The sequence below is a fragment of the Phalacrocorax carbo genome, unplaced genomic scaffold (genome assembly GCF_963921805.1).
Source record: "Phalacrocorax carbo unplaced genomic scaffold, bPhaCar2.1 SCAFFOLD_54, whole genome shotgun sequence".
Taxonomy (NCBI): domain Eukaryota; kingdom Metazoa; phylum Chordata; class Aves; order Suliformes; family Phalacrocoracidae; genus Phalacrocorax; species Phalacrocorax carbo.
Window position 1 is genome coordinate 584,910 of NW_026990395.1, and position 24,141 is coordinate 609,050.

General features: G+C 54.2%; 2 protein-coding genes across 2 annotated transcripts in view; one reads left to right on the plus strand and one right to left on the minus strand.

Annotated features, from left to right (window-relative positions):
- Window positions 1-6,494: 6,494 nt before the first annotated feature.
- The window catches only part of LOC135311161 (olfactory receptor 14J1-like), a 109,560-nt gene continuing 91,913 nt past the window's right edge, over window positions 6,495-24,141 (minus strand). Inside the window, exon 2 of the mRNA XM_064440300.1 lies at window positions 6,495-7,749. Coding sequence (XP_064296370.1) covers window positions 6,495-7,409 — 915 coding nt within the window. The 5' untranslated portion in view covers window positions 7,410-7,749. The remainder of the gene's footprint in view (window positions 7,750-24,141) is intronic.
- On the plus strand, window positions 20,557-21,471 carry LOC135311133 (olfactory receptor 14C36-like). Its single transcript, XM_064440273.1, has one exon. The coding sequence runs from the start codon at window positions 20,557-20,559 to the stop codon at window positions 21,469-21,471; it is 915 nt and encodes a 304-aa protein (XP_064296343.1).

Below are 24,141 nucleotides of genomic sequence, written 5' to 3' on the forward strand. Positions count from 1 at the left end.
GTTCAGGGCTCTTTCTGGGGACAGTGGGACACGAGGCTGAGCAATGCCAAGCATGGCAAACCTGTGCAACGTGTCCCGGCATCCTCAAGCAGGGACGAGGAAGAAACAAAGTCCAGAGCCTCAAAATAAAGTTTCTCCTGGAAGGCCTCAGTGGCCATAGCCAAGGGGACAAAGACCTTGGTTCCTTTGGGCCTTTCAGTCTTGGCAGAGCCCTCGGCCATCTCTGCTGCAGCCTGTCCTGCACTATCCCGTGCCGGCACGTTTTCCCCTTGCAGAAGGCCAGATCCCTCAGCTTCTCCATGCAGGCCCCAAGCCCCACCTGGCAGATAGCCTCTGGAGCCTCTCCAGTTCCTCCTCTTCCTTCCAGAACCGGGAGCCTCACACGCAGACACACTAGTCTGGATGTGGCCACACCAATGCTGATTCAAGGGGTATGAACGGCTCCCTTGTGTTGGCGGCCATGGTCCCCCTAATGCAGGCTTGTATGGGGTTGGCCTTATTCATGGTGAGCAGGCACCACTGGCTCGTAAAGCCCAGGCCCCCTCCCCAGGGTCACAGCTTAGAGGTTCGGGTCCCAGTCGGCCCCCATGTTTGGGGTTATCCTGCCCCCAGTAAGGACTTGCAGCTTCTCCTTGTAAAACGCTGGGAGGTTTATGCTGAGCAAATCCCAGAGTTTCTCAACGTCCTCTAAGAGTGAAGCTCCGTTGGGCCAGCTCTTGATGTGCATGTACGGATGGTTCACCCTGACACATGGTGCCTCTGACAAAATAATTATCAGGCATTACAAAACACTACTGATAATAATAGGAGGTACTGGTTTAATGGAATTGCTCAGCAAGGTAGGAATTGCCGTGGTGACAAGCTCAGAAACAAAGGAAGGTACAAGCTCAGGGTGCAAAGGAAGCCAAACTAGGCGCAGGGAAGAAAGGGTAAACAGAGGTGGGCTTTTTGCATGGGCTGGTACAAGGATGGTCAAGGGGAGGGAATTGTGAGTGGGAAAAGAGGGGGAAAAGAAAGAAAAGCAAATGAAGTGATCAGGGCTGTTTTTGGGGTACCTGCCATGCAGCCCTGCAGCTGAGCAACAACGCCTGGAGTGAGACAAGAAGGCCACAGATCATCTGACCAAAATTCCTTCTGGCTGACTTCCGTGGTCACTGGGATCCTGAGTGCTTTGCCACCCATCATGAAGGCACCATCTGTGGTGGAAGGAAACGCTGAATTGTTTATGCTGGAAGGGATCTCGTGAGCTGTCTCAGCCCACCTGCTGCTCAGAGGAGGGTCAGCTATGGGCTCAGACCAGGTTACTCATGGCTGTATTCATTTGGGGCTTGAAAAGCTCCGGGGATGGAGATGACACAAGCTCTCCGGGAAATCTGCTTCAGTGCTTGACTGTCTTGATGGGGAGAAATTTTCTCCTCACCTGTCTCACCGATGCCTATTGGCCCTCATCCTCCCCTCCTGCACAACAGTGAGGAACCTGGCTCCATTTACTTGCTGATATCCAAGAAGATATGGGAAGGCTCTTACTAGGTCTCGCCAAAGCCCTCCCTTCTCCTGGCTTTGCAGCTTTACAGCAAAGGCAGACAACAACATCCTGGGCTGCACTGGGAAGAGCACTGCCAGCAGGTGGGGGAGGCCATCCTTCCTCCCTGCTCAACCCTGCTACAGTTTGTCTTGCTCCCTTCCCACAGGGTTTTCTACTCTGCCACCTCACTCACGCTGCGGCCGAAGCTGCCCTCCATCTCTTCCACCAGTCCTGCCCTGTCTTTGTGTGAAACACATCTCCAGGAGATCATTCCCACCCTGGCGGGTTGATACCGTAAGTCAGCAACTATAAGAACCCTCTAAAACTCCATCTGTAGTTTCAGAAAGCAGGCCTTCGTTATTGCTATGCCAGGCACACGGGGGATCGTCCCACCTAGTGTGTGCGCCGAGTTGCTCTGCTACAGGGGTTACACGCAATGGAAGTCCCCTTCCCAGCCTTCCTCAGGCAGCTCCGGGATGCCCACCAGAAGAGCGTTGTACATCAAGAAGTTAGTGAGCCATGTAACAGCAAACCTGAGCAGGCCCAGGCCTGTGCTGTGCCGCGCTCCACGTACAGCTCAGCCTTCAGGCTGTGTTGTGCTGGGCACACTCCTGGCTTGCAGAATGAATTTGATTGTAATGAGAAGCCTGCAGGAAGCTCCCACCTGGTACCAGTCATTAGGTCACCTGCATGTCCTCACCTATATCCAAAACTGCAACAACGGATTCACATGTGAACAGCCTCTTTGCGGGCAGTAGAAATGATGCCTTGACAGTTTTTTCCCTTGAAGAAAACACTGAAAGTGCTCACAGGAGCAAAACGGGATGACCCTTCTACAGATGGGATCTCCAAGACTTGCTGCACCAGCTGTCCAGAGGGAAGTAACCTCATCATGATCTTTTCTCCTGGTGAAAGCCACATGGCTGCTGCTGGCCTTTCAGCTTCTGGGATAAACCCAACCAAACCGCGTGCCTGCTGCTGTCCCATCAGGTACTCGGGCACAAAGGACGTGACAACCGTATCCAAGCCCTCTTCCTGGATGGGCCAACCAGGTACTCAGGGAAAGGGACTCCCACAATCAACTTGCCAACCACGTGCCTTTGCTGGCCTATCAGAGACACTGGCAGGTGTGAGCCTAAAAGCATGTATCCTAACCATGATTCCAGGGCTGGCGTACCAGCTACTTCAGGAAGAGGTGACCTCACAGTCCCTTTCCCAGCCACATTTCTGCTGCTGGCCTATCAACTCCAGAGACAGATGTGAAATCACAGCCACCCTCACAGCCTTGCACCTCCTGCTGGCCCAGGGGAAAGGCTTAACAGGAATGTTTTCACAGACACTGTCACAGTGGCATCAAAATTACCTGAACAGATCTTTCCTCTTCAAAGTCTTAATCTTCTTTGGCCAAGACCCTCTTCCCTCCACCAAATCTCCCATCTCCCTTGTCCCAGATTCCCCTAACCTCCCCAAATATTTCATCTTGTTGAGGGCTGTATTGTAAGGGCTCTGAAGACCTCCAAGTATCTGCCTCTCCACTGCTGGCCAGGCAGACACGGCCTCACAGCCAGCAGCCATGCACAACGTGCTGCTGTGCTGGAGAGGTCCCGGCTCAGCCGCCCCGGCAGTGCTGGAGGCAGGTGATGCTCCCCACCACCCCGAGGTACTCTGCCTGCAGAGCAGCTCGTGCTCCAGAAGGACTAGCATATCCCTTGGCACACACGGCTTCTTCAGCTACCCCAGGGCACTTGCAGCCTCTGTGTGGAGAAGCAAATCCAACTGCGAATGTAGATTGAAGGAAATTCTTGAAACCTCTGCAGAAAAGAACTCAATGGAATAGCTGAAAAAGTCCTCCTCTCCAGCATTGCTAGGACTTTTAGGAATTTTCATGACTTTTTTCATAATTTTTGTATTAACAGCACTATAGACAAGGCTGAGTCGAGACATGCTGGTTAAACGAAAGAGCAAGAGGGAACTGCACAGGCAGTGGAAGCAGGGACAGGTATCCTGGGAAGAGGATAGGGACGCTGCCTGGTTGTGTAGGGATGGGGCGAGGAGGGCCAAGGCGCAGCTGGAGCTGAATTTGGCAAGGGATGCAAAGAATAACAAGAAGGGCTTCTACAGGCATGTCAACCGGAAAAGGAAGGTTAAAGAAACCATACCCCTCCGATGAACAAGAATGATGGCCTAGTAACAACAGATGAGGGGAAGGCTGAGGTGCTCTACAATTTTTTTGCCGCAGCCTTCACTGGTAACCTCTCTCCTCACCCTCGTGAGCTGATGGACCACAGGATGGAGACCAGGGTGTAAAGCCCCTCCCACTGTAAGGGAATATTGGATTCGTGACCACCTGAGGAGCCTGAACATACACGAGTGTATCAGACGTGATGAGGTGCATCTGAGTCCTGAGGGAACTGGCTGACGTAGTTGCCAAGCCACTCTTCATGATATTTGAAAAGTCTTGGCAGCCAGGTGAGGTCCCTGGTGACTGGAAGAAGGGAAACATTGTGCCCATCTTTAGAAAGGGTAGAAAGGGGGGCCGGGGAACAACTGTCCTGTCAGCCTCACCTCTGTGCCGGGGAAGATTGTGGAACAGATCCTGCTAGAAGCTATGCTAAGGACAGGGAGGTGATCCGAGGCAGCCAGCATGGCTTCACCAAGGGCAAGTCCTGCCTGACCAACCTAACAGCCTTCTATGATGGAGTGACTGCATCAGTGGACAAGGGAAGAGCTATGGATGTCATCTACCTGGACTTCTGCAAGACCTTTAGACACGATTCCCCACAGCATCCTTCTCTCTAAAATGGAGAGATACAGATTTGATGGGTGGACTGTTTGGTGGATAAGGAACTGGCTAGATGGTCACATCCAGAGGGCAGTGATCAATGGCTCAACATCCAGGTGGGGAACTAGGACAAGTGGGGTCCCTCAGGGGGTCCATACTGGTTCTGCTTCTATTTAATATCTTCATCAATGACATAGACAGTGGGATTGAGTGCACCCTCAGCAAGTTTGCAGGTGACACCAAGCTGAGTGGTGCAGCTGACACACCAGAAGGGCAGGATGTCATCCAAAGAGGCCTAGACAAGCTGGAGAGGTGGGCCTGTGAGAGCCTCGTGAGGTTCAAGAAGGCCAAGTGCAAGGTTCTGCACCTGGGTCGGGGCAACCCCCAGTATCAATATAGGCTGGGGGATGAAGGGATTGAGAGCAGCCCTGTGGAGAAGGACTTGGGAGCGCTGGTGATCAAAAAGCTGGACATGGGCCAACAATGTGCGCTCGCAGCCCAGAAGGCCAACTGTATCCTGGGCTGCATCAAAAGCAGCACGGCCAGCAGGTCGCGGGAGGTGATTCTGCCCCTCTGCTCTGCTCTGGTCAGACCCCACCTGGAGTGCTGCATCCAGCTCTGCAGCCCTCAGCACAGGAAGGACATGGAGCTGTTGGAGAGGGTCCAGGGGAGGGCCACAGAAGTGATCCGAGGGCTGGAGCCCCTCTCCTACGAGGAGAGGCTGAGAGAGTTGGGGTTGTTTAGCCTGGAGAAGAGACAGCTTTGGGGAGACCTTACTGTGGCCTTTCAGTACTTAAAGGGGGATGATAGGAAGGATGAGGGCAATATCTTTAGTAAGGCCCACTGTGACAGGCCAAGGGGTTAATGTATTTAAACTAAAGGAGGCTAGATTTAGACTGGATGTAAGGAAAAAATTCTTTACAGTGGGGGTGTTAAAGTGCTGGAACACATTTCCAAGAGAGGTTGTGGAGGCCCCATCCCTAGAAACATTCAAGTTGAGGTTGGACAGGGTTCTGAGCAACCTGATCTAGTTGAAGATGTCCCTGCTCACTGAGGGGGTTGCACTAGAAGACCTCTAAAGGTCCCTTCCATCCCAAAGCATTCTATGAATCTAAGTTCACTGAAGGTAAGACAAATAAATCATTCACCAGACCCCTTTCTCTGTGCCTGCTGCATCCCCTGGGGTTGCTGAGCTCCGGTTTGCCAGTTCACACCCAGATTTCGAGTATTATCCTTGGGTGGCACCGTGCTGGACAGGCTGGTGCTTGGTGGGGTCCATTCACTGCTAACTCCCTGGCACACGCTGTCCCTCCCTGCACATCCCCTCTGCTCTCCTGGCAGCTCCCAAGTCCCTCCAGGAACACATTCACCTGCCATCAGCCCTGTCACATGCCCTAGAGCCCCAGGAAGGTCCATCAGAGACCGTTTGCCACCTGCATGGGTGCTGGCACCAACAAACAGCACCTGACCCAGCCCGCAGACCCTTGAAGCCCATACCGGGTCCATGATCTCAATACACTGAGCCACGGAGACCAAGCAAACCAATGAGCCTCTTTAGAGGCTGTTCCTTGGGCATGTCCTTGAGAGCAGCCCTGGAGGAAGACATATGCCTCCAGATACTGCGCTCAGGACATGCCCTTCCATGACAGACATGGTGATGTGGAGGTCAGCTGTATCAGAGAAGTGCTCCTTGCCTGTCCCTTCCTGCAGCCACAGGACTAAAACACAGCAGGAGTGTGACCCAGCTCCAAGAGCACTCAGGCCTTGCACCAACACGGGAGAGTGTGGAAGTGGGAAGAGAGCGGCTCTGAAAATGCTGCTGCTCCCTGGCAGTGCTGCTGTGCCAGGACGCTTCTCCCCCCACCTCTGTCCGCAGGCACGGCCCCTGCAGTTCCCGAAGGCTTCAGAGGAAGGGTCTTGGACAAGCAACTTGCTGCAGGGTCCTTTATGTTGTTGAAATACACGCGGAGCACGATTCCTCATTTCACAGTCTCTTGGACAAACTCAGCTGCTAGACAGTGAACTAGAAGTGGGATGAATAATAAACTTTGGTTGTGCACAACATTATCACAAGAAAAAGAAAGACACCACACCATAAACCTCACAAGGCAGGCTAAGGCTGTAACAAGTTTCATTATGAATGCTACGCAGAAGAAAACAGGCATTTTCTTGTTTCTCAAAATAAAATCATCTCATCAGTTTGCACACTGCATCCTTGAGCTCCTGGTTCCTCAGGCTGTAGATGAGGGGGTTCATTGCTGGAGGCACCACCGAGTACAGCACTGCCACCACCAGGTCCAGGGGTGGGGAGGAGATGGAAGGAGGCTTTAGGTAGGCAAAAAATGAAGTGCTGATAAACAGGGAGACCACGGCCAGGTGCGGGAGGCACGTGGAAAAGGCTTTGTGCCGTCCCTGCTCAGAGGGGAGCCTCAGCACAGCCCTGAAGATCTGCACATAGGACAGCACAATGAAAACAAAACACCCAAATGCTGCACAGGCACTGACCCCAAGAAGCCCGACCTCCCTGAGGTAGGTGTCTGAGCAGGAGAGCTTGAGGATCTGGGGGATTTCACAGAAGAACTGCCCCAGGGCATTGCCATGGCAGAGGGGCAGTGAAAATGTACTGGCCGTGTGCAGCAGAGCATTGAGAAACCCACCGGCCCAGGCAGCTGCTGCCATGTGGGCACAAGCTCTGCTGCCCAGCAGGGTCCCGTAGTGCAGGGGTTTGCAGATGGCCACGTAGCGGTCATAGGCCATGACTGTCAGGAGATAAAACTCTGCTGATATCAAAAAGAGAAACAGAAAGGCTTGTGCAGCACATCCTGCGTAGGAGATGTCCCTGGTGTCCCCGAGGGAATTGGCCATGGATTTGGGGAGAGTGGTGGAGATGGAGCCCAGGTCGAGGAGGGAGAGGTTGAGGAGGAAGAAGTACATGGGGGTGTGGAGGCGGTGGTCGCAGGCGATGGCGGTGACGATGAGCCCGTTGCCCAGGAGGGCAGCCAGGTAGATGGCCAGGGAGAGCCAGAAGTGCAGGAGCTGCAGCTCTCGCGTGTCTGTGAACGCCAGGAGGAGGAACTGTGTGATGGAGCTGCTGTTGGACATTTCCCTCCTCTGCGCATGGGGCACTGTCCAAAATGGAGCGGGAAGTTAAGGCAGGCTTCTCTGAGCAAAACCACAGCTATTTCTCCTTGCTACACACCGCCACCCTTTTCCTTCTCCAGCAGACCTTCCTTCAGCTCTGTGGCTGGAGCCCAGGCTGGGGCTGGCTGAGTGCGCCCTGCGGAGCAGGGTCTCTTCCCACTGGCTGCCGAGGAGTCAGCCCCGCTCTGCAGCAGAGAGTTCATGGGGACGGTGGGTGCAGGAGCCAGTGCCACTGTTTGCCTTTGTCAGATGGAACTGCTTCCAGCACAGAAGGGCCTCTCAGCATCTGCAACTCCCAGTGCTAAGGAAAAGGCATGGCAGAAGGTGATTTGAGAGGTTATTTCTACAACTGCCCCCCACCTCCCCTGGCGAGTGTGTTTGGATGTCAGAATCCTTCAGCATTTCTGCTGCACTTGGGGAAAACAGAGCGAGTCCTGCAAGGCAAGAGGACTGCCCGTGGTTTAGTGCAGAGTGAGGGGAGCTGTTCTGTCCCTCCGCCTTGTCCCCAGCTGCTCTGTGCTTGCACCTGTCTGAGATCAGAGGCAATCACACTCCCATGTTACCCTGAAAAGCCACCAGACCCTGCTGAGAGCAGAGACATCCACTGCAGACCACTCAATGTCTCACCCTTTCTCAGGGTCTCAGCACCCCACTTCTAGCCAAGCACACGCATGGCTCATTGTGCCCCCTGGAAAGCAGCTCGCAGTTTGGCAGGACACCCAAGGAGACAGCCAGCTGTGCTAGGGATGGCATCTGGTTAAGGGAGGGTCAGCTCATTTCCCAGCCTCAGAGGCTGCATTGCCCAGGGCTTCACAGGTTTGAGGAAAGCTGGGACACCTCATGGCCATAAACATCTCAGTGGGAGGACCCACAAGATCAGTGCCAGACTCTGCAGCTGCAACTACTGTTCCCAGAGAGCCTGACATCAGCACCAAGAGCAGCTGAGGGAGGCAAGGAGGGAGGCAGAGGGGCACCCGGGAAAGGATTTCCCTTCCCCAGCACGGCACACCGCCTCCCAGACGGTGGTCGTGCAGGGCAGTCACCCTCCGCCTTGGTCAGCGGGAAATGGACACGTGGCAGGAGAGATGCACTTCATCTCTTCTGCTGGCAGAGGGACGAGGGGGTGCCTGACACCCTAGACCCCACGGGCTGGCTGAGGGCTTTGCTAGGCGGGAGAGGAGGCCCGGGGGGTGCTGCTCAGGGAAGGCGCCTGCGCTGCAGGGGCGGCTGGGGGGTGCCCATGTCTCCCCTGCAGCAGGGTTCCCCTTAGCATTTCCCTCCCTCCCGGCCCAGGTCTCTGCTGCCTGGAGCTGTCCCGGCGGGAGCTGTTTCTCTGGCCCCACGTCTCTTCCCTGCCGGTGCTCCCAGGGCCCAGCCCAGCCCCTGTGCGCACAGCTCTGCCCTGCAGCTGCCCTGGGCGTGCAGGGGTGGAAGAACTGCTCACACATCCCTGATGAACCTGGAAAGGCGGGGCTGCTGTTATCTGTAGGCTGGTGGGGGTGAAGGCACTTGCTCAAGTGCCTAGTAAGCCTCAGCGTGAGGCTTTAGGGGTCTCGGCCCTTTCTCAGAACCACACAACTGTGTTCCCATTCCCACCAAGCAGAGCCAGAGACAAGTGGAAGCACAAATTCAGAAAAGCACAGACTGAAGCAGAAAACCCCTGCCCTGAATGTCCTCATGAAAAGTCCCCTCAGAAATGATCCAGCATGAGCTCGATTTGTGAGCCACACTGCCCCACGCAGCACCCTCCAAACACAAGGAGGACCCTGCCCTGCCCGGCCAGGGGTTGCTCCTTCCACCCACAGCTTCCCTCGTAGAGCCGCGGGCAGCTCCCTGGGCAGGCCGAGTGCTGAGCCTGGCAGGTGACACGGTGCCACCCCTGGCACGCAGTCCCTGGGCTGCAGGGACCCTGCTCGCAAGGACAGCCCTGGGCAGCCATTGCTGCACACCCGGGTTCACACCCTGCAGCCACCCCTGGGTGACGGCAGCCGCCGTGCCCGTCCCTCTGACAGTGCCGCAGGGAAGTGCTGCTCCTCATCACGTCCTCCTCCCCTGTGCAAGGGCAACTGTGAGAGTCCTCCTCAAGGATCACCTGTGCTGTGGGATGCAGCAGCTTTTGGATATCCCTCCCAGAACACCAGCTACATTCTCCTCCACCCAGAGACTTACCATGCAGAGGGCTGTGACGATCCTTCCCTGCAGTCAGCTCCCAGCATCCCCCCAGCCCAGGCTGCCTTTCCCCTCTCCCTGCCCGGCTCCTCTGCCCTCGGTGCCTGCAGGCAGTGCCCTCAGCCCTGCTGCGCTTGGCAGAGGAGCTGCTCCTGGGCAGAGCTGTCTCTCGGCAGCGCTGCCTCATTGCCAGCAGCTGCCTTTGTCCCAGGAGCCCAGCCCAGCTCAGCAGCAGAGGCCCAGCCCCAGGCAGCCCTTTCTCTGCCCCTCGCGGCTCCCTCCAGGTGTCCCTGGGGCTCCAGGGGAACCTGCTGTGAAACGGGCTGAATGAATCCCTGAGGTTCCCTCCCTCAGCTGGAGGGAGACACTTCTTCCCAGCACTGTTACTTCTCCTATGAGGAAATGGTTTGGGCATGAGGATCACCTTTCCTTGTCCCATCACTAGACAGGACAAGCAGACAGCTACAAGGAGGGCTCTCCCTTACCCCTGCTGAGGGAACGGACGCGGCTGAGTAAATAGACACATCTCCTGTGTGGGCTGGCAGTCCTGGGGCTCGAAGTGGGCTCAGCTCCCTCCCATGCACAACGCAAAGCAACAGGAGGTGAGATTCCCCTTGAATCAGGCGTTCAGGTGGGCACTACATGGGCACCTGCGTGTGAGCTCCTTGTCCCAGCTGCCATGACAATTAATGAAGATGGAGGGCAGGACTGGGCTGTTCAGACAGAACATCTGGTGGCGTTTAAGGTGTCGGGGGTGGTCGAAGGTATGTTCAGGCAACTGCAAGCTCTAATGGAGCCGTTCATAGAGACAGGCCGACACCTGGGGGAATACTTCTAGAGGCTGCTGGGAATTTGCATTGGCCACCTGAAATGACAGCTGATGCCCAAAATAAGGGCAACTGAACCTGCCCATACTCATCTATGTTCAGGGCAGCCTTTAAAGGTATTCATGTGAGCAGCTGGAGCCGTGTGCCACAGGGGGAGCTCAGTCTCTCTTTCTTTTCTCCACCAGCTGTATTTACTAGGTCTCCACTCACTCTATGGGCAGCTGCCTCACGTTCGTCCCCTCATTGCCTTACAGAATTCAGGGTATCTACTCAATGTAATGTTTAAATCCAGGCCCACGGAGCTACGTGAGATGCCAGGGCTTGCAGAGACAGCACAGCACCAGTGACGAGTGGCGCTCCCCAGGGGTCGGTGTTGGGACCAGTGCTGTTTGACATCTTTGTCAGTGCCATGGAGAGTGGGACTGAGTGCACCCTCAGCAAGGCTGCAGGCAACTCCAAGCTGTGTGGTGAGGTCGGCACGCTGGAGGGAAGGGATGCCATCCAGGGGGACCTTGAGAGGCCTGAGAGGTGGGCCCGTGGGAACCTCATGAAGTTCAACAAGGCCAAGTGCAAGGTCCTGCACATGGGTTGGGGCAATCCCAAGCACGAATACAGGCTGGGTGGAGAATGGATTGAGGGCAGCCCTGAGGAGAAGGACTTGGGGGTGTTGGTGGATGAGAAGCTCAACATGACCCAGCAATGGGTGCTTGCAGCCCAGAAAGCCAACTGTATCCTGGGCTGCATCAAAAGAAGCGTGACCAGCAGGTTGAGGGAGGGGATTCTCCCCCTCTACTCCGCTCTTGTGAGACCCCACCTGGAATCCTGTGGCCAGCTCTGGGGCCCCCAACCAAAGGAGGACATGGACCTGTTGGAGCAAGTCCAGAGGAGGGTCACCAAGATAATCAGAGGGCTGGAGCGCCTTTCCTGTGAAGACAGGCTGAGAGTTGGGGTTGTTCACCCTGGGGAAGAGAAGGCTGTGGGGAGACCTTATTGCGGCCGTCCAGTATCTGAAGAGGGACTATAGGAAAGCTGGAGGGACATTTTTACAAGGGCGTGTAGTGATAGGACAAGGGGTGATGGCTTTAACCTGAAAGAGGGTAGATTTAGGTTAGAAGGAAGAAATTGTTTACCATGAGTATGGTGAGGTACTGGAACAGGCTGCCCAGAGAACTTGTGGATGCCTCATCCCCGGAAGCGTTCTAGGCCAGGTTGGCTGGGCCTTTGAGCAACCTGGTCTAGTGGAAGGTGTCCCTACCCGTGGCCATGGCCCATCTTTAAGGTCCCTTCCAACCCAAACCATTCTATGATCCTATGATATTATGTCTTAGATCTACATGATGAGTCCCACAGGAGGAGTAGGTCTGCCTAAATGCAACTTCCAGATGGACAGGTGATACTATCGATAACAAAAAATAAGCACTGTTAGAGACCAACGAGGAAAGCCAGTGTTCTGGATTGAGAACTTCCTGAGGACAGCATAAAGGAAAGGCTGGGTCCCTGGGGACACAGTACTCCTTGCTCTTGGAGTTAGTGTCGGGTTCAGGACAGCTTCCTGAGCATCATGTGCATCCGTGAAGGGTGATTCCCTGGACCTGCACCAGGCAGCAGCCAGGTTTCCCAGCAGGGTTTTCCATCCCCCCTTCCAGAAATAGCCATGTCTCTCCATTCAGCATCCATGGATCGCAAAACACCAATTTAGGAAAGACTTCTGTGTGAGCAGTTGCAGCTCACAGCTGTGGTGTCTCAAGTCACTCACCCATGGATGGGGTCTTTGATCAATAAAGCCCCATACATGTAAATCACCACAGTTAATGTGGGTGACATGATGCCACGATGCCAGCAGGGAAATTTCCACCCTGTGTACCGCACTCAGGAGAAGAAATATTGACTTTCCTCTGCACTGACTCTCGCTACTCTTTCACATCTTTCCACACGTCCTGCTTAAACTGACCCCGTCTCAGCTTTCTGCAGCCTGCCTGATGGTCCCTTTAGCCAAATCCTTAATTATGCTCATGCCTCTCCTTCCCTATGTATCTCGCTGAAGGTTTTCCACTAAGGTTGCCCATTGTGGAAAGCGGACTTCAGTGGAGGCAACTTGGGCTTCAGATGCAGCTGAGGAATGTGTTTTATTTTTTATTGAACTATCCCTTTCTTTTCCTTTCTTCCTTTTTTTTGTTTTTTTTCCTTGGCAGGTAAGAAACATCCTTCTGTGACTGTGCACAGCTGGTTTTCCAACCAGAACAGGTGGGAACGATGCAGGTGAGCTGAATCATTCAGCTGCAGACTTTAGTGGAAAAAGCTTAGATTTGAGAAAGCATGATGCCAGTCCCAGGTGGCTGATGACAGACATGGCAGAGGGTATGGGGGCGGGGGGGGGAGGGGGCAGAGTTTGCCCACACAGTGTCATACAGAAAGGATCATACATTTTCTCGGCGTTTGGGGTTTGTCAGGAGACGCTCTGGATCAATAGGAATCGGGGGTGGCTGATATCACTTGTTGTGTAAGCTGAAAACTAAAGAAAAATGGGAAAGAAGAAATCCTGGTTTATTGTAATTTATGAGTGAAATCGTCTCATTTTGGCTACACTCCCGGAATCTCTCAGATCAGCCGCACAAGACTTGAAGAATTAGGGGGAATTATGGAGGGCGGCTTGGCTTGTAGTGGCATTTTGGATGTTAATGAGCCCTCTGGTGCCAAGTTCCTGAACTGCAGATACTGGAAAATGAACCAGCCTCTAGAGCAGCGAAAGGCTTCCTGAGGCCCATCCAAGTGTGGGGAGTGTGATGGCTGATACTGGCTTCAGAAGGACATACGGCCTCCTCTAACTGGAGCAACATAGCTAGGTTTTGAAATACTTGGAATATTTTATGAACAAGATAGTCTTAGAACTTGCTATATCTGATTAGATAGGAGGGAGTCTGGAGACACTATATCCTTGAGTAGAATAAATAAGGGAAAGGTACTAGAATAAGCTTGTTTACTATCAGTAAGGGTTGTGTAACCAAGCCAAAAACGAACTGAGCATGCCCAGAGACTGCGTTCAACCAGCAGACACAGTGAGGAAGACTCGACGACCACCAGAGGACCCTGGAAGACCACCAGTGAACATGAATGCGCATGCATTAAGGACATTTTGCGTATATTAATCAGTTCCAACAGTAGTACGAATATGGTAATTATTTCCTAGAAATTCAGTGAATATGTATGTTTTGATTGCATATAACCCCTGTAGTAGAGGAACTCAGCGCGCACACTAGGTCGAACGATCCCCTGCGTGTCTGGCGTCGCAATAAAGAACACCTGCTTTCTAAAACTACAGTTGGAGTTTTAGAGGGTTCTTATATTTGCCGACTTACGATATCGTAACAACTAACTGAGAAGCTAAGAAGCTCTCAGGGCTTTCCATCCTCAAGGGATGACCCGGTTTCTCCAGTCACCATTCATGTAACCCCAAAAACACCAGTTGAGGAAGCTCATCTTGGTGAGGGGAGGACCTCCCCGAGGCACCTCTGTGCTCTTTGAGGTCAGAGTGCTTGTGCAAGGCTCCAGGAGGAGTTCATCTGGTGCCCAGCACTGTATTGCAGGTGGTTGGTCTGCAGGGGGCAGGGAATGGCTGAGCCCCTGCCTGCCCATGGGAAGCACTACATAGCTCACATCGGGAGTCTCTGTGGTGCAACTGGTCAGCGCGTTTGGCTGTTAACCGAAAGGCTGGTGGCTTGAGCTCACCCAGGGATGGGTTCCCCTTTCCCTGCCCGAGGCAGTGGGGTTGGAACTAGATGATCTCTAAGGTCCCTTCCAACCCAAACCACTCTCTGGTTCTATAAAGAGGAGGCTATTCAGTCCCCTCAGCAAAGGCCGAAGAAGGAAAGCAAACTGAGACTAATTCCTTAGTCTGACCCATGAGTTCTTCTGACTTTGCCCTTCCAATGCTCTCCCCCACCCCGCTCAGGGGGAGCGAGCAAGCAGCTGGGTGGGGGCTTACCTGCCAGCTGGGGGCAACCTACCATGTAATTTGCTTTATTTCTACTTCCACTAAATCCAGTAGCAGTAACATGCTCTCAGATAATTTCTTCTTCTTCTTGATGACAGGAAACTTTATTTCTTTAATGTTATTCCTTCCATTCATTCTTCCTTGACCAGATGGTTATTTCTCGGGGGGAGGAATGAGCGCCTCATTCAGGCTGGAAGGGACCTTCCTAGACATCTGTAGGAAACATCCTGCTGGAAGTAGGTTCACACCAGCTTTCTCATGGTTTTATCCAGATGGGCCTTTGAAACTTCTATGGATGGAGGCCGCACAAGCTCTCTGGGAAATGGCTTCCCAAGTCTGACTGTCCTCGCATTGCAAAAGTTCCTCCCTATATTGAGCCTGAGCCTCTCGTGTTTCAGCTCGTTGCCTCCTGTGCTCCTGCCTTGCACCACAGTGTCTTCTTGGAGGCCTCACCACAGGCAATGCAAAATGCAAGTCTATTACATCCTCCCTGCAAAGCCCTCCCTTCTCCAGGGTGAACAAGACCAGCTCCCTCAGCCTCTCCTAAGAGGACAAGTGCTCCAACCTTGACCATCTCTGTTGCCCTCCACTGACCTTTTGCAGCCCTCCAGCTTGCCCTTGTCTCTCTGGCATTGTGGGGAACCCAAACTTGGGCAGGTATTCTGGATGTGGTGTAACAAGAGCTGAGCAGAAGGAGATAAACGCTTCCCCTGGCTCTGCTGCTGCTCCTACAGCCCAGGATGTTATTGGCCATCTTTGCTGATGGCTCATTTTTTGCCTAATGTAACCCAAACACTTGCAGACCCTTTCCTGCAGAGCTACTACCTGCCTAGGCATTGCCTGGCCTATGATGTTTCAGACCCTACATCCACTTTAGGAGCAGGACTTTGGTTGAATCTTAACTGGACATCATGCGGTTCCTATTGGCCCATCACTCCAGACTGTCTACATCCAGACTGTCTACTCTACCAGCATGGCTTCACCAAGAGCAAGTCCTGCCTGACCACCCTAGTGCCTTCTGTGATGGAGTGACTGCATCAGTGGACAAGGGAAGAGCTATGGATGTCATCTACCTGGACTTCTGTAAGGCTTTTGACATGGTCTCCCACAGCATCCTTCTCTCTAAACTGTGGAGATAGAGGTTTGATGGGTGGACAGTTCGGTGGATAAGGAATTGGTTGGTCGGTGGCATCCAGAGGGTGGTGGTCAATGGCTCGATGATCAGTGATGAGATCGGTGACGAGGGGTGTCCCTCAGGGGGTCCATACTGGGACCGGGACTATTCAATATCTTCATCGATGATATAGACAATGGGATCGAGCGCACCCTCAGCAAGTTTGCAGGTGACACCAAGCTGAGTGGTGCAGCTGACACACCACAAGGGCAGGATGTCACCCAAAGAGGCCTAGACAAGCTGGAGAGGTGGGCCTGTGAGAGCCTCGTGAGGTTCAAGAAGGCCAAGTGCAAGGTCCTACACATGGGTTGGGGTAACTCCCAATATCAATATAGGCTGGGGGATGGAGGGATTGAGAGCAGCCCTGTGGAGAAGGACTTGGGAGCGCTGGTGAACAAAAAGCTGGACATGAGCCAACAACGTGCGCTCGCAGCCCAGAAGGCCAACTGTATCCTGGGCTGCATCAAAAGCAGCACGGCCAGCAGGTCGCGGGAGGTGATTCTGCCCCTCTGCTCTGCTCTGGTCAGACCCCACCTGGAGTGCTGCATCCAGCTCTGCAGCCCTCAGCACAGGAAGGACATGGAGCTGTTGGAGAGGGTCCAGAGGAGGGCCACAGAAGTGATCCGAGGGCTGGAGCCCCTCTCCTACGAGGAGAGGCTGAGAGAGTTGGGGTTGTTCAGCCTGGAGAAGAGACAGCTTTGGGGAGACCTTACTGTGGCCTTTCAGTACTTAAAGGGGGATGATAGGAAGGATGAGGGCAATTTCTTTAGTAAGGCCCACTGTGACAGGACAAAGGGTAATGGTTTTAAACTAAAGGAGAGTAGATTTAGACTGGATGTAAGGAAAAATATTTTTACAATGATGGTGGTGAAACACTGGAACACATTTCCAAGAGAGGTTGTGGAGGCCCCATCCCTAGAAACATTCAAGTTGAGGTTGGACAGGGTTCTGAGCAACCTGATCTAGTTGAAGATGTCCCTGCTCACTGCAGGAGGGGTGGACTAGATGACCTCTAAAGGTCCCTTCCAACCTAAACCATTCTGTCATTCTATGATTCTAGACCGCCCTGCTCTCATCAATGTGATGCCTACTACAAACGCTATGAAAAAGTTCTCTCTTGTATCCTTCAGGTCATTAAAACAATGTTAAACACAGCAGGTTGCAAGATAGACCCCTGCAGGACCCTGCCAGCTGGATGCCTCCGGGCAGAGTACCACACATCTCCCACACTCCTCCAGGCCCAACCATCCAGCTGGTTTTTTACTCAACTACTCATCCACCCACGCAGCCCACACTATCCTAACTTGGACACAAGAAGTTTCTGGAGGGATAATGCTGAAAGCCTTGATGACGTCCAGGTAAAAGACCATCACTGCTCTCCCCGCATCCAGCAATCCTGTCCTTTCACCAGAGAAAGCAGAGAGGACGGTCAGAGACAAGCTACCCTGAGTAAATCCAGTCACCTTCTCTTTCAGGCTCCCAGCAATGGGGTCCGAGTGAACATGTCCATTGCACAGCATTTCGCTCCTCTGCACATCCTTTGGGCACTGGTGAAAGGTGCATGCGACGTTTGCATTTTCCCCGTGGTCAGCAAGTTCCCACAGACTCCACGGCCTTTGAAAGAGGATGGAGAGTGGCTTCCCTGTGACGCTGGCCTGCTCGCTCAGCTCCCTGCGAGGCTGCCCCTCCTGTCCCATGGACTGGGCAGGACGGCGTTTGCTCAAGGGATCCCTGACTTGATCCCTGTCCACCACTGGTTGTCCTGCCCTGGGTCAAGGAAGCCTGGGAGACCTTGCTGGGGAGGACTGAGGCAAAGAGGACACAGAGAATCTCACATCTGCCACCCCTGCTCTTACTAAATTCAGCAGTGGCCACACAGTATCTTTGTTCCTCCTTTAACTGTTCCTGAAGTAGTAAAGACTAGTTACAGTGCCCTCAAACTGCCTTTCAAGTTCAGACCGAGTTTGGATCCGGACCCTTGCTGAGCTTGGAGGATGCTGTCCTTGAAGACGAGCCGTCCTGAGCTCTGCAACCATGTCACAGCTCTGTCTGCTCAGTAACGGCTCCTGCTCCTCCTGCCTGTGCCCCTGGCTGAGGGCACTGCTGCACATCTGGGCTGAAGCAACACAGCTGTGCAACCAGGCAAACTCCAACTTGCCGTGAGGAACCCTGGTACCAAGCGTGCAAGACCGCGTGTCAGTGAAGGCTTTGCTTTGGAGCACAGACATGGCATGGACACAAGAGAGCTGCATGTCCTGCCAGACCCAGGCCTAAAGGAAATGTCTACATTCACTCAAGAGAACACATGCAGCCACCTTGAAGAAATTAGATCCTTCCCTGTCACCTTCCTGGTGTCCTGTCTAATGATAGGATAAAAAAAGGGATTCTCATGTCCAACTAATTTTTAATAGGAGTAATGACCCAGCAGGAAAGCAGTGACTCCCCCGGCTGAGGGAGGGAACACCAGGGATTCATTCAGCCTGTTTCACAGCAGGTTCCCCTGGAGCCCCAGGGACACCTGGAGGGAGCCGCGAGGGGCAGAGAAAGGGCTGCCTGGGGCTGGGCCTCTGCTGCTGAGCTGGGCTGGGCTCCTGGGACAAAGGCAGCTGCTGGCAATGAGGCAGCGCTGCCGAGAGACAGCTCTGCCCAGGAGCAGCTCCTCTGCCAAGCGCAGCAGGGCTGAGGGCACTGCCTGCAGGCACCGAGGGCAGAGGAGCCGGGCAGGGAGAGGGGAAAGGCAGCCTGGGCTGGGGGGATGCTGGGAGCTGACTGCAGGGAAGGATCTTCACAGCCCTCTGCGTGGTAAGTCTCTGGGTGGAGGAGAATGTAGCTGGTGTTCTGGGAGGGATATCCAAAAGCTGCTGCATCCCACAGCATAGGTGACCCTTGAGGAGGACTCTCACAGCTGCCCTTGCACAGAGGAGGAGGACGTGCTGAGGAGCAGCACTTCCCTGCGGCACTGTCAGATGGACAGGGCACGGCGGCTGCCTTCGCCCGGGGATGCTGCAGGGCTTTGCAGGCACGTGTGCAGGCAGGGGTGCCCAGGGCTGTCCTTGCGAGCAGGGTCCCTGCGCCCCAGGGGTCTGTGTGCTGGGGCAGGGACTCTGCCGCCTGCCAGGCTCAGCACTCAGCCTGCCCGGGGAGCTCCCCACAGCGCTGTGGGGACAAGCTGTGGGTGGAAGGAGTGACCCTGGCAGGGCAGGGTCCTTCTGCTGTCCGGAGGGTGCTGCGTGGGTCAGGGCTGCTCAGGCTTCTCCATCAGCCTGAGGACATTTGCAGAGGGTCATTTGAAAGATGGAAGTCAAGGTCGAGGGTTTCCTGAAAGGGAAGAAGTCTGTGCTTTGTGTCTTCTCTTCCTGGTTGTCTGGGTGGGCAGTGGGAGATGGGAAGTTGTTTCCCTGCTCTGGCGTAGGCACTGAGACCCCTGTTCACGTTAGGACCTGTCTGAGCTGCTCCTTAGCCCCCGCACGCACAGAGCTGTCCCTGGGCAGTGCCCTGCTGCCAGGAGGTGTCTGCAGGGCAATACTGTAGGGGGGGACCCAGGCATCTCCCTGCCATCCCCTGCAGTGCAGATGCTGTCCCTGGAGCAAACCCTTGTCTCCCCCACTCACAGAGCAGAGCCTCTGCCCTTAATACCCTGGTGCCATGGCCAGGAGTTGCCCTTCCAGCACCCTGACCACAAAAGTGGAGAAAACCTGCAGTGCCTGCCTGGGTCTCCCTCTCCTGCCTCCCTTGGCAGGGTACTTCGGCACGTGCTCTTCTGCTCCTGGCTGCCCTTGTTATTGCTGTTATGCTCACTGGTGGTGGAGGGTGAGGATTCACGTGTAGCTCAGACACCAATGCTTGATGTACTGTTATGCACATATATCCGTGGAGAAAAAGCATCCATGTCTCAGCCTGTTCACCTTCGGGGCTCTGGGTACTGCAGTGTGTGTGGCTGGCAATCACCTCAGCCTCTCTTCAGGACGTAACAAATGTAGGCGATGGGAGTCTTGCCTTGGGAGGTGCTGCTGGGCTGCAGGCTGCCCCCCAGCAGGGCAAAGCTCTCCATGGCATCTCTGTGCTGTGCAGGAGCCCCATGGAGATGACGCCTCACTGCTGAGGCCATGGAAATGCTGCTGGGTGGCTGTATGTGGGCAGGTGTAATGAGCCCCCTGTGCCCCTGGCTGGGAGGGCAGAGCTGAGATCCTCCTCTCGTATGATGAGGTTTGGAGGGGTTTTGAGATCTGCACTCCGAAACTGGATTCCTCTGCTCCCAGCAGCATCCTGTTTCTTTTGGAGGGAACACCCGAGTGCAACAGTCCCACAGCTGCAAGAGCTGCCAGCACAGGGCAGCTGAGATCAGGGCCGATGGACAGACCAGTGTCCTCCACTTGGCGCGAAGGGACAGTCCCTTTGCCCCTCAGCACCCACATGATTTCACCTGCAGTGCAGCAGAAATGCCACGGATTTCTGCATTCAAAGACTCCTCAGCTGTGGTGGGTAACTAGAAGGGAACGCAGAAAACACAACCCCCACAGCTCTGCTCTGCGCTCAGGTGAGTTGGGAGCAACAATGCTGAAAAGCTCTTTGATAACACCAGTGGATGTAGTCTGAGCTCACCCCGTGTTCCTACTTGCCTGTTGCGTTAGGGCAGGACTGACTCCTGCAGGGCCCACAGCAGAGCCACCTTCCCTCCACCAGCACCAACCAGAGCTCAACAAAAGTGTTCCTGGAAAGTGAAAGGCAGTTTCAGGGTTTCTGGAAGAAACAGATTAGTTTTTCTCTACAGAAGTGCACCCTAACTTCTCACTTCCTTTACCTTCTTCAACAGATCCCCACACCCCAATGCATAAAATGTGAGTGTGTGTAGTATGAGAAATGGCTTGGATTTCACCCAGAGTACTCTCCCCTAACATCTCACTGTCCTTTTCGCCTTGTTCACAGCTCCTCACCCAGAGGCAGCAGATGTCCAACAGCAGCTCCATCACACAGTTCCTCCTCCTGGCGTTCACAGACACGCGGGAGCTGCAGCTCCTGCACTTCTGGCTCTCCCTGGCCATCTACCTGGCTGCCCTCCTGGGCAACGGGCTCATCGTCACCGCCATCGCCTGCGACCACCGCCTCCACACCCCCATGTACTTCTTCCTCCTCAACCTCTCCCTCCTCGACCTGGGCTGCATCTCCACCACTCTCCCCAAATCCATGGCCAATTCCCTCGGGGACACCAGGGACATCTCCTACGCAGGATGTGCTGCACAAGCCTTTCTGTTTGTCTTTTTGATGGGAGCAGAGTTTTGTCTCCTGACGGTCATGGCCTACGACCGCTACGTGGCCATCTGCAAACCCCTGCACTACGGGACCCTGCTGGGCAGCAGAGCTTGTGCCCACATGGCAGCAGCTGCCTGGGCCGGTGGGTTTCTCAATGCTGGGCTGCACACGGCCAGTACATTTTCACTGCCCCTCTGCCATGGCAATGCCCTGGACCAGTTCTTCTGTGAAATCCCCCAGATCCTCAAGCTCTCCTGCTCAGACACCTACCTCAGGGAGGTCGGGCTTCTTGGGGTCAGTGCCTGTGTTGTATTTGGGTGTTTTGTTTTCATTGTGCTGTCCTATGTGCAGATCTTCAGGGCTGTGCTGAGGCTCCCCTCTGAGCAGGGACGGCACAAAGCCTTTTCCACGTGCCTCCCGCACCTGGCCGTGGTCTCCCTGTTTATCAGCACTGTCATGTTTGCCTACCTAAAGCCTCCTTCCATCTCCTCCCCACCCCTGGACCTGGTGGTGGCAGTGCTGTACTCGGTGGTGCCTCCAGCCGTGAACCCCCTCATCTACAGCATGAGGAACCAGGAGCTCAAGGATGCAGTGTGCAAACTGATGAGATGATTTTATTTTTAAAAACAAGAAAATGCCTGTTTTCTTCTGCGTAGCATTCATAATGAAACTTGTTACAGGCCTAGCCTGCCTTGTGAGGTTTATGGTGTGGTGTCTTTCTTTTTCTTGTGATAATGTTGTGCACAACCAAATTTTATTATTCATCCCACTTCTAGTTCACTGTCTAGCAGCTGAGTTTGTCCAAGAGACTGTGAAATGAGGAATCGTGCTCCGCGTGTATTTCAACAACATAAAGGACCCTGCAGCAAGTTGCTTGTCCAAGACCCTTCCTCTGAAGCCTTCGGGAACTGCAGGGGCCGTGCCTGCGGACAGAGGTGGGGGGAGAAGCGTCCTGGCACAGCAGCACTGCCAGGGAGCAGCAGCATTTTCAGAGCTGCTCTCTTCCCACTTCCACACTCTCCCGTGTTGGTGCAAGGCCTGAGTGCTCTTGGAGCTGGGTCACACTCCTGCTGTGTTTTAGTCCTGTGGCTGCAGGAAGGGACAGGCAAGGAGCACTTCTCTGATACAGCTGACCTCCACATCACCATGTCTGTCATGGAAGGGCATGTCCTGAGCGCAGTATCTGGAGGCATATGTCTTCCTCCAGAGCTGCTCTCAAGGACATGCCCAAGGAACAGCCTCTAAAGAGGCTCATTGGTTTGCTTGGTCTCCGTGGCTCAGTGTATTGAGATCATGGACCCGGTATGGGCTTCAAGGGTCTGAGGGCTGGGTCAGGTGCTGTTTGTTGGTGCCAGCACCCATGCAGGTGGCAAACGGTCTCTGATGGACCTTCCTGGGGCTCTAGGGCATGTGACAGGGCTGATGGCAGGTGAATGTTTTCCTGGAGGGACTTGGGAGCTGCCAGGAGAGCAGAGGGGATGTGCAGGGAGGGACAGCGTGTGCCAGGGAGTTAGCAGTGAATGGACCCCACCAAGCACCAGCCTGTCCAGCACGGTGCCACCCAAGGATAATACTCGAAATCTGGGTGTGAACTGGCAAACTGGAGCTCAGCAACCCCAGGGGACGCAGCAGGCACAGGGAAAGGGGTCTGGTGAATGATTTATTTGTCTTACCTTCAGTGAACTTAGATTCATAGAATGCTTTGGGATGGAAGGGACCTTTAGAGATCATCTAGTGCAACCCCCTCAGTGAGCAGGGACATCTTCAACTAGATCAGGTTGCTCAGAACCCTGTCCAACCTCAACTTGAATGTTTCTAGGGATGGGGCCTCCACAACCTCTCTTGGAAATGTGTTCCAGCACTTTAACAGCCCCACTGTAAAGAATTTTTTCCTTACATCCAGTCTAAATCTAGCCTCCTTTAGTTTAAAACCATTAACCCCTTGGCCTGTCACAGTGGGCCTTACTAAAGAGGTTGCCCTCATCCTTCCTATCATCCCCCTTTAAGTACTGAAAGGCCACAGTAAGGTCTCCCCAAAGCTGTCTCTTCCCCAGGCTGAACAACCCCAACTCTCTCAGCCTCTCCTCGTAGGAGAGGGGCTCCAGCCCTCGGATCACTTCTGTGGCCCTCCTCTGGACCCTCTCCAACAGCTCCATGTCCTTCCTGTGCTGAGGGCTGCAGAGCTGGATGCAGCACTCCAGCTGGGGTCTGACCAGAGCAGAGCAGAGGGGCAGAATCACCTCCCGCGACCTGCTGGCCGTGCTGCTTTTGATGCAGCCCAGGATACAGTTGGCCTTCTGGGCTGCGAGCGCACATTGTTGGCCCATGTCCAGCTTTTTGTTCACCAGCGCTCCCAAGTCCTTCTCCACAGGGCTGCTCTCAATCCCTCCATCCCCCAGCCTATATTGATATTGGGAGTTACCCCAACCCATGTGTAGGACCTTGCACTTGGCCTTCTTGAACCTCACGAGGCTCTCACAGGCCCACCTCTCCAGCTTGTCTAGGCCTCTTTGGATGACATCCTGCCCTTCTGGTGTGTCAGCTGCACCACTCAGCTTGGTGTCACCTGCAAACTTGCTGAGGGTGCGCTCCATCCCACTGTCTATATCATCGATGAAGATATTGAATAGTCCCGGTCCCAGTATGGACCCCTGAGGGACACCCCTCATCACCGATCTCATCACTGATCATCGAGCCATTGACCACCACCCTCTGGATGCCACCGACCAACCAATTCCTTATCCACCGAACTGTCCACCCATCAAACCTGTATCTCCACAGTTTAGAGAGAAGAATGCTGTGGGAGACCATGTCAAATGCCTTACAGAAGTCCAGGTAGATGACATCCATAGCTCTTCCCTTGTCCACTGATGCAGTCACTCCATCACAGAAGGCACTAGGGTGGTCAGGCAGGACTTGCTCTTGGTGAAGCCATGCTGGTAGAGTAGAAAGTCTGGATGTAGACAGTCTGGAGTAATGGGCCAATAGGAACCACATGATGTCCAGTTAAGATTCAACCAAAGTCCTGCTCCTAAAGTGGATGTAGGGTCTGAAACATCATAGGCCAGGCAATGCCTAGGCAGGTAGTAGCTCTGCAGGAAAGGGTCTGCAAGTGTTTGGGTTACATTAGGCAAAAAATGAGCCATCAGCAAAGATGGCCAATAACATCCTGGGCTGTAGGAGCAGCAGCAGAGCCAGGGGAAGCGTTTATCTCCTTCTGCTCAGCTCTTGTTACACCACATCCAGAATACCTGCCCAAGTTTGGGTTCCCCACAATGCCAG

Bases quoted from the DNA above. Each gene is read 5' to 3' on its own strand.
- LOC135311133 (XM_064440273.1), top strand. From the start codon at position 20,557: ATGTCCAACAGCAGCTCCATCACACAGTTCCTCCTCCTGGCGTTCACA.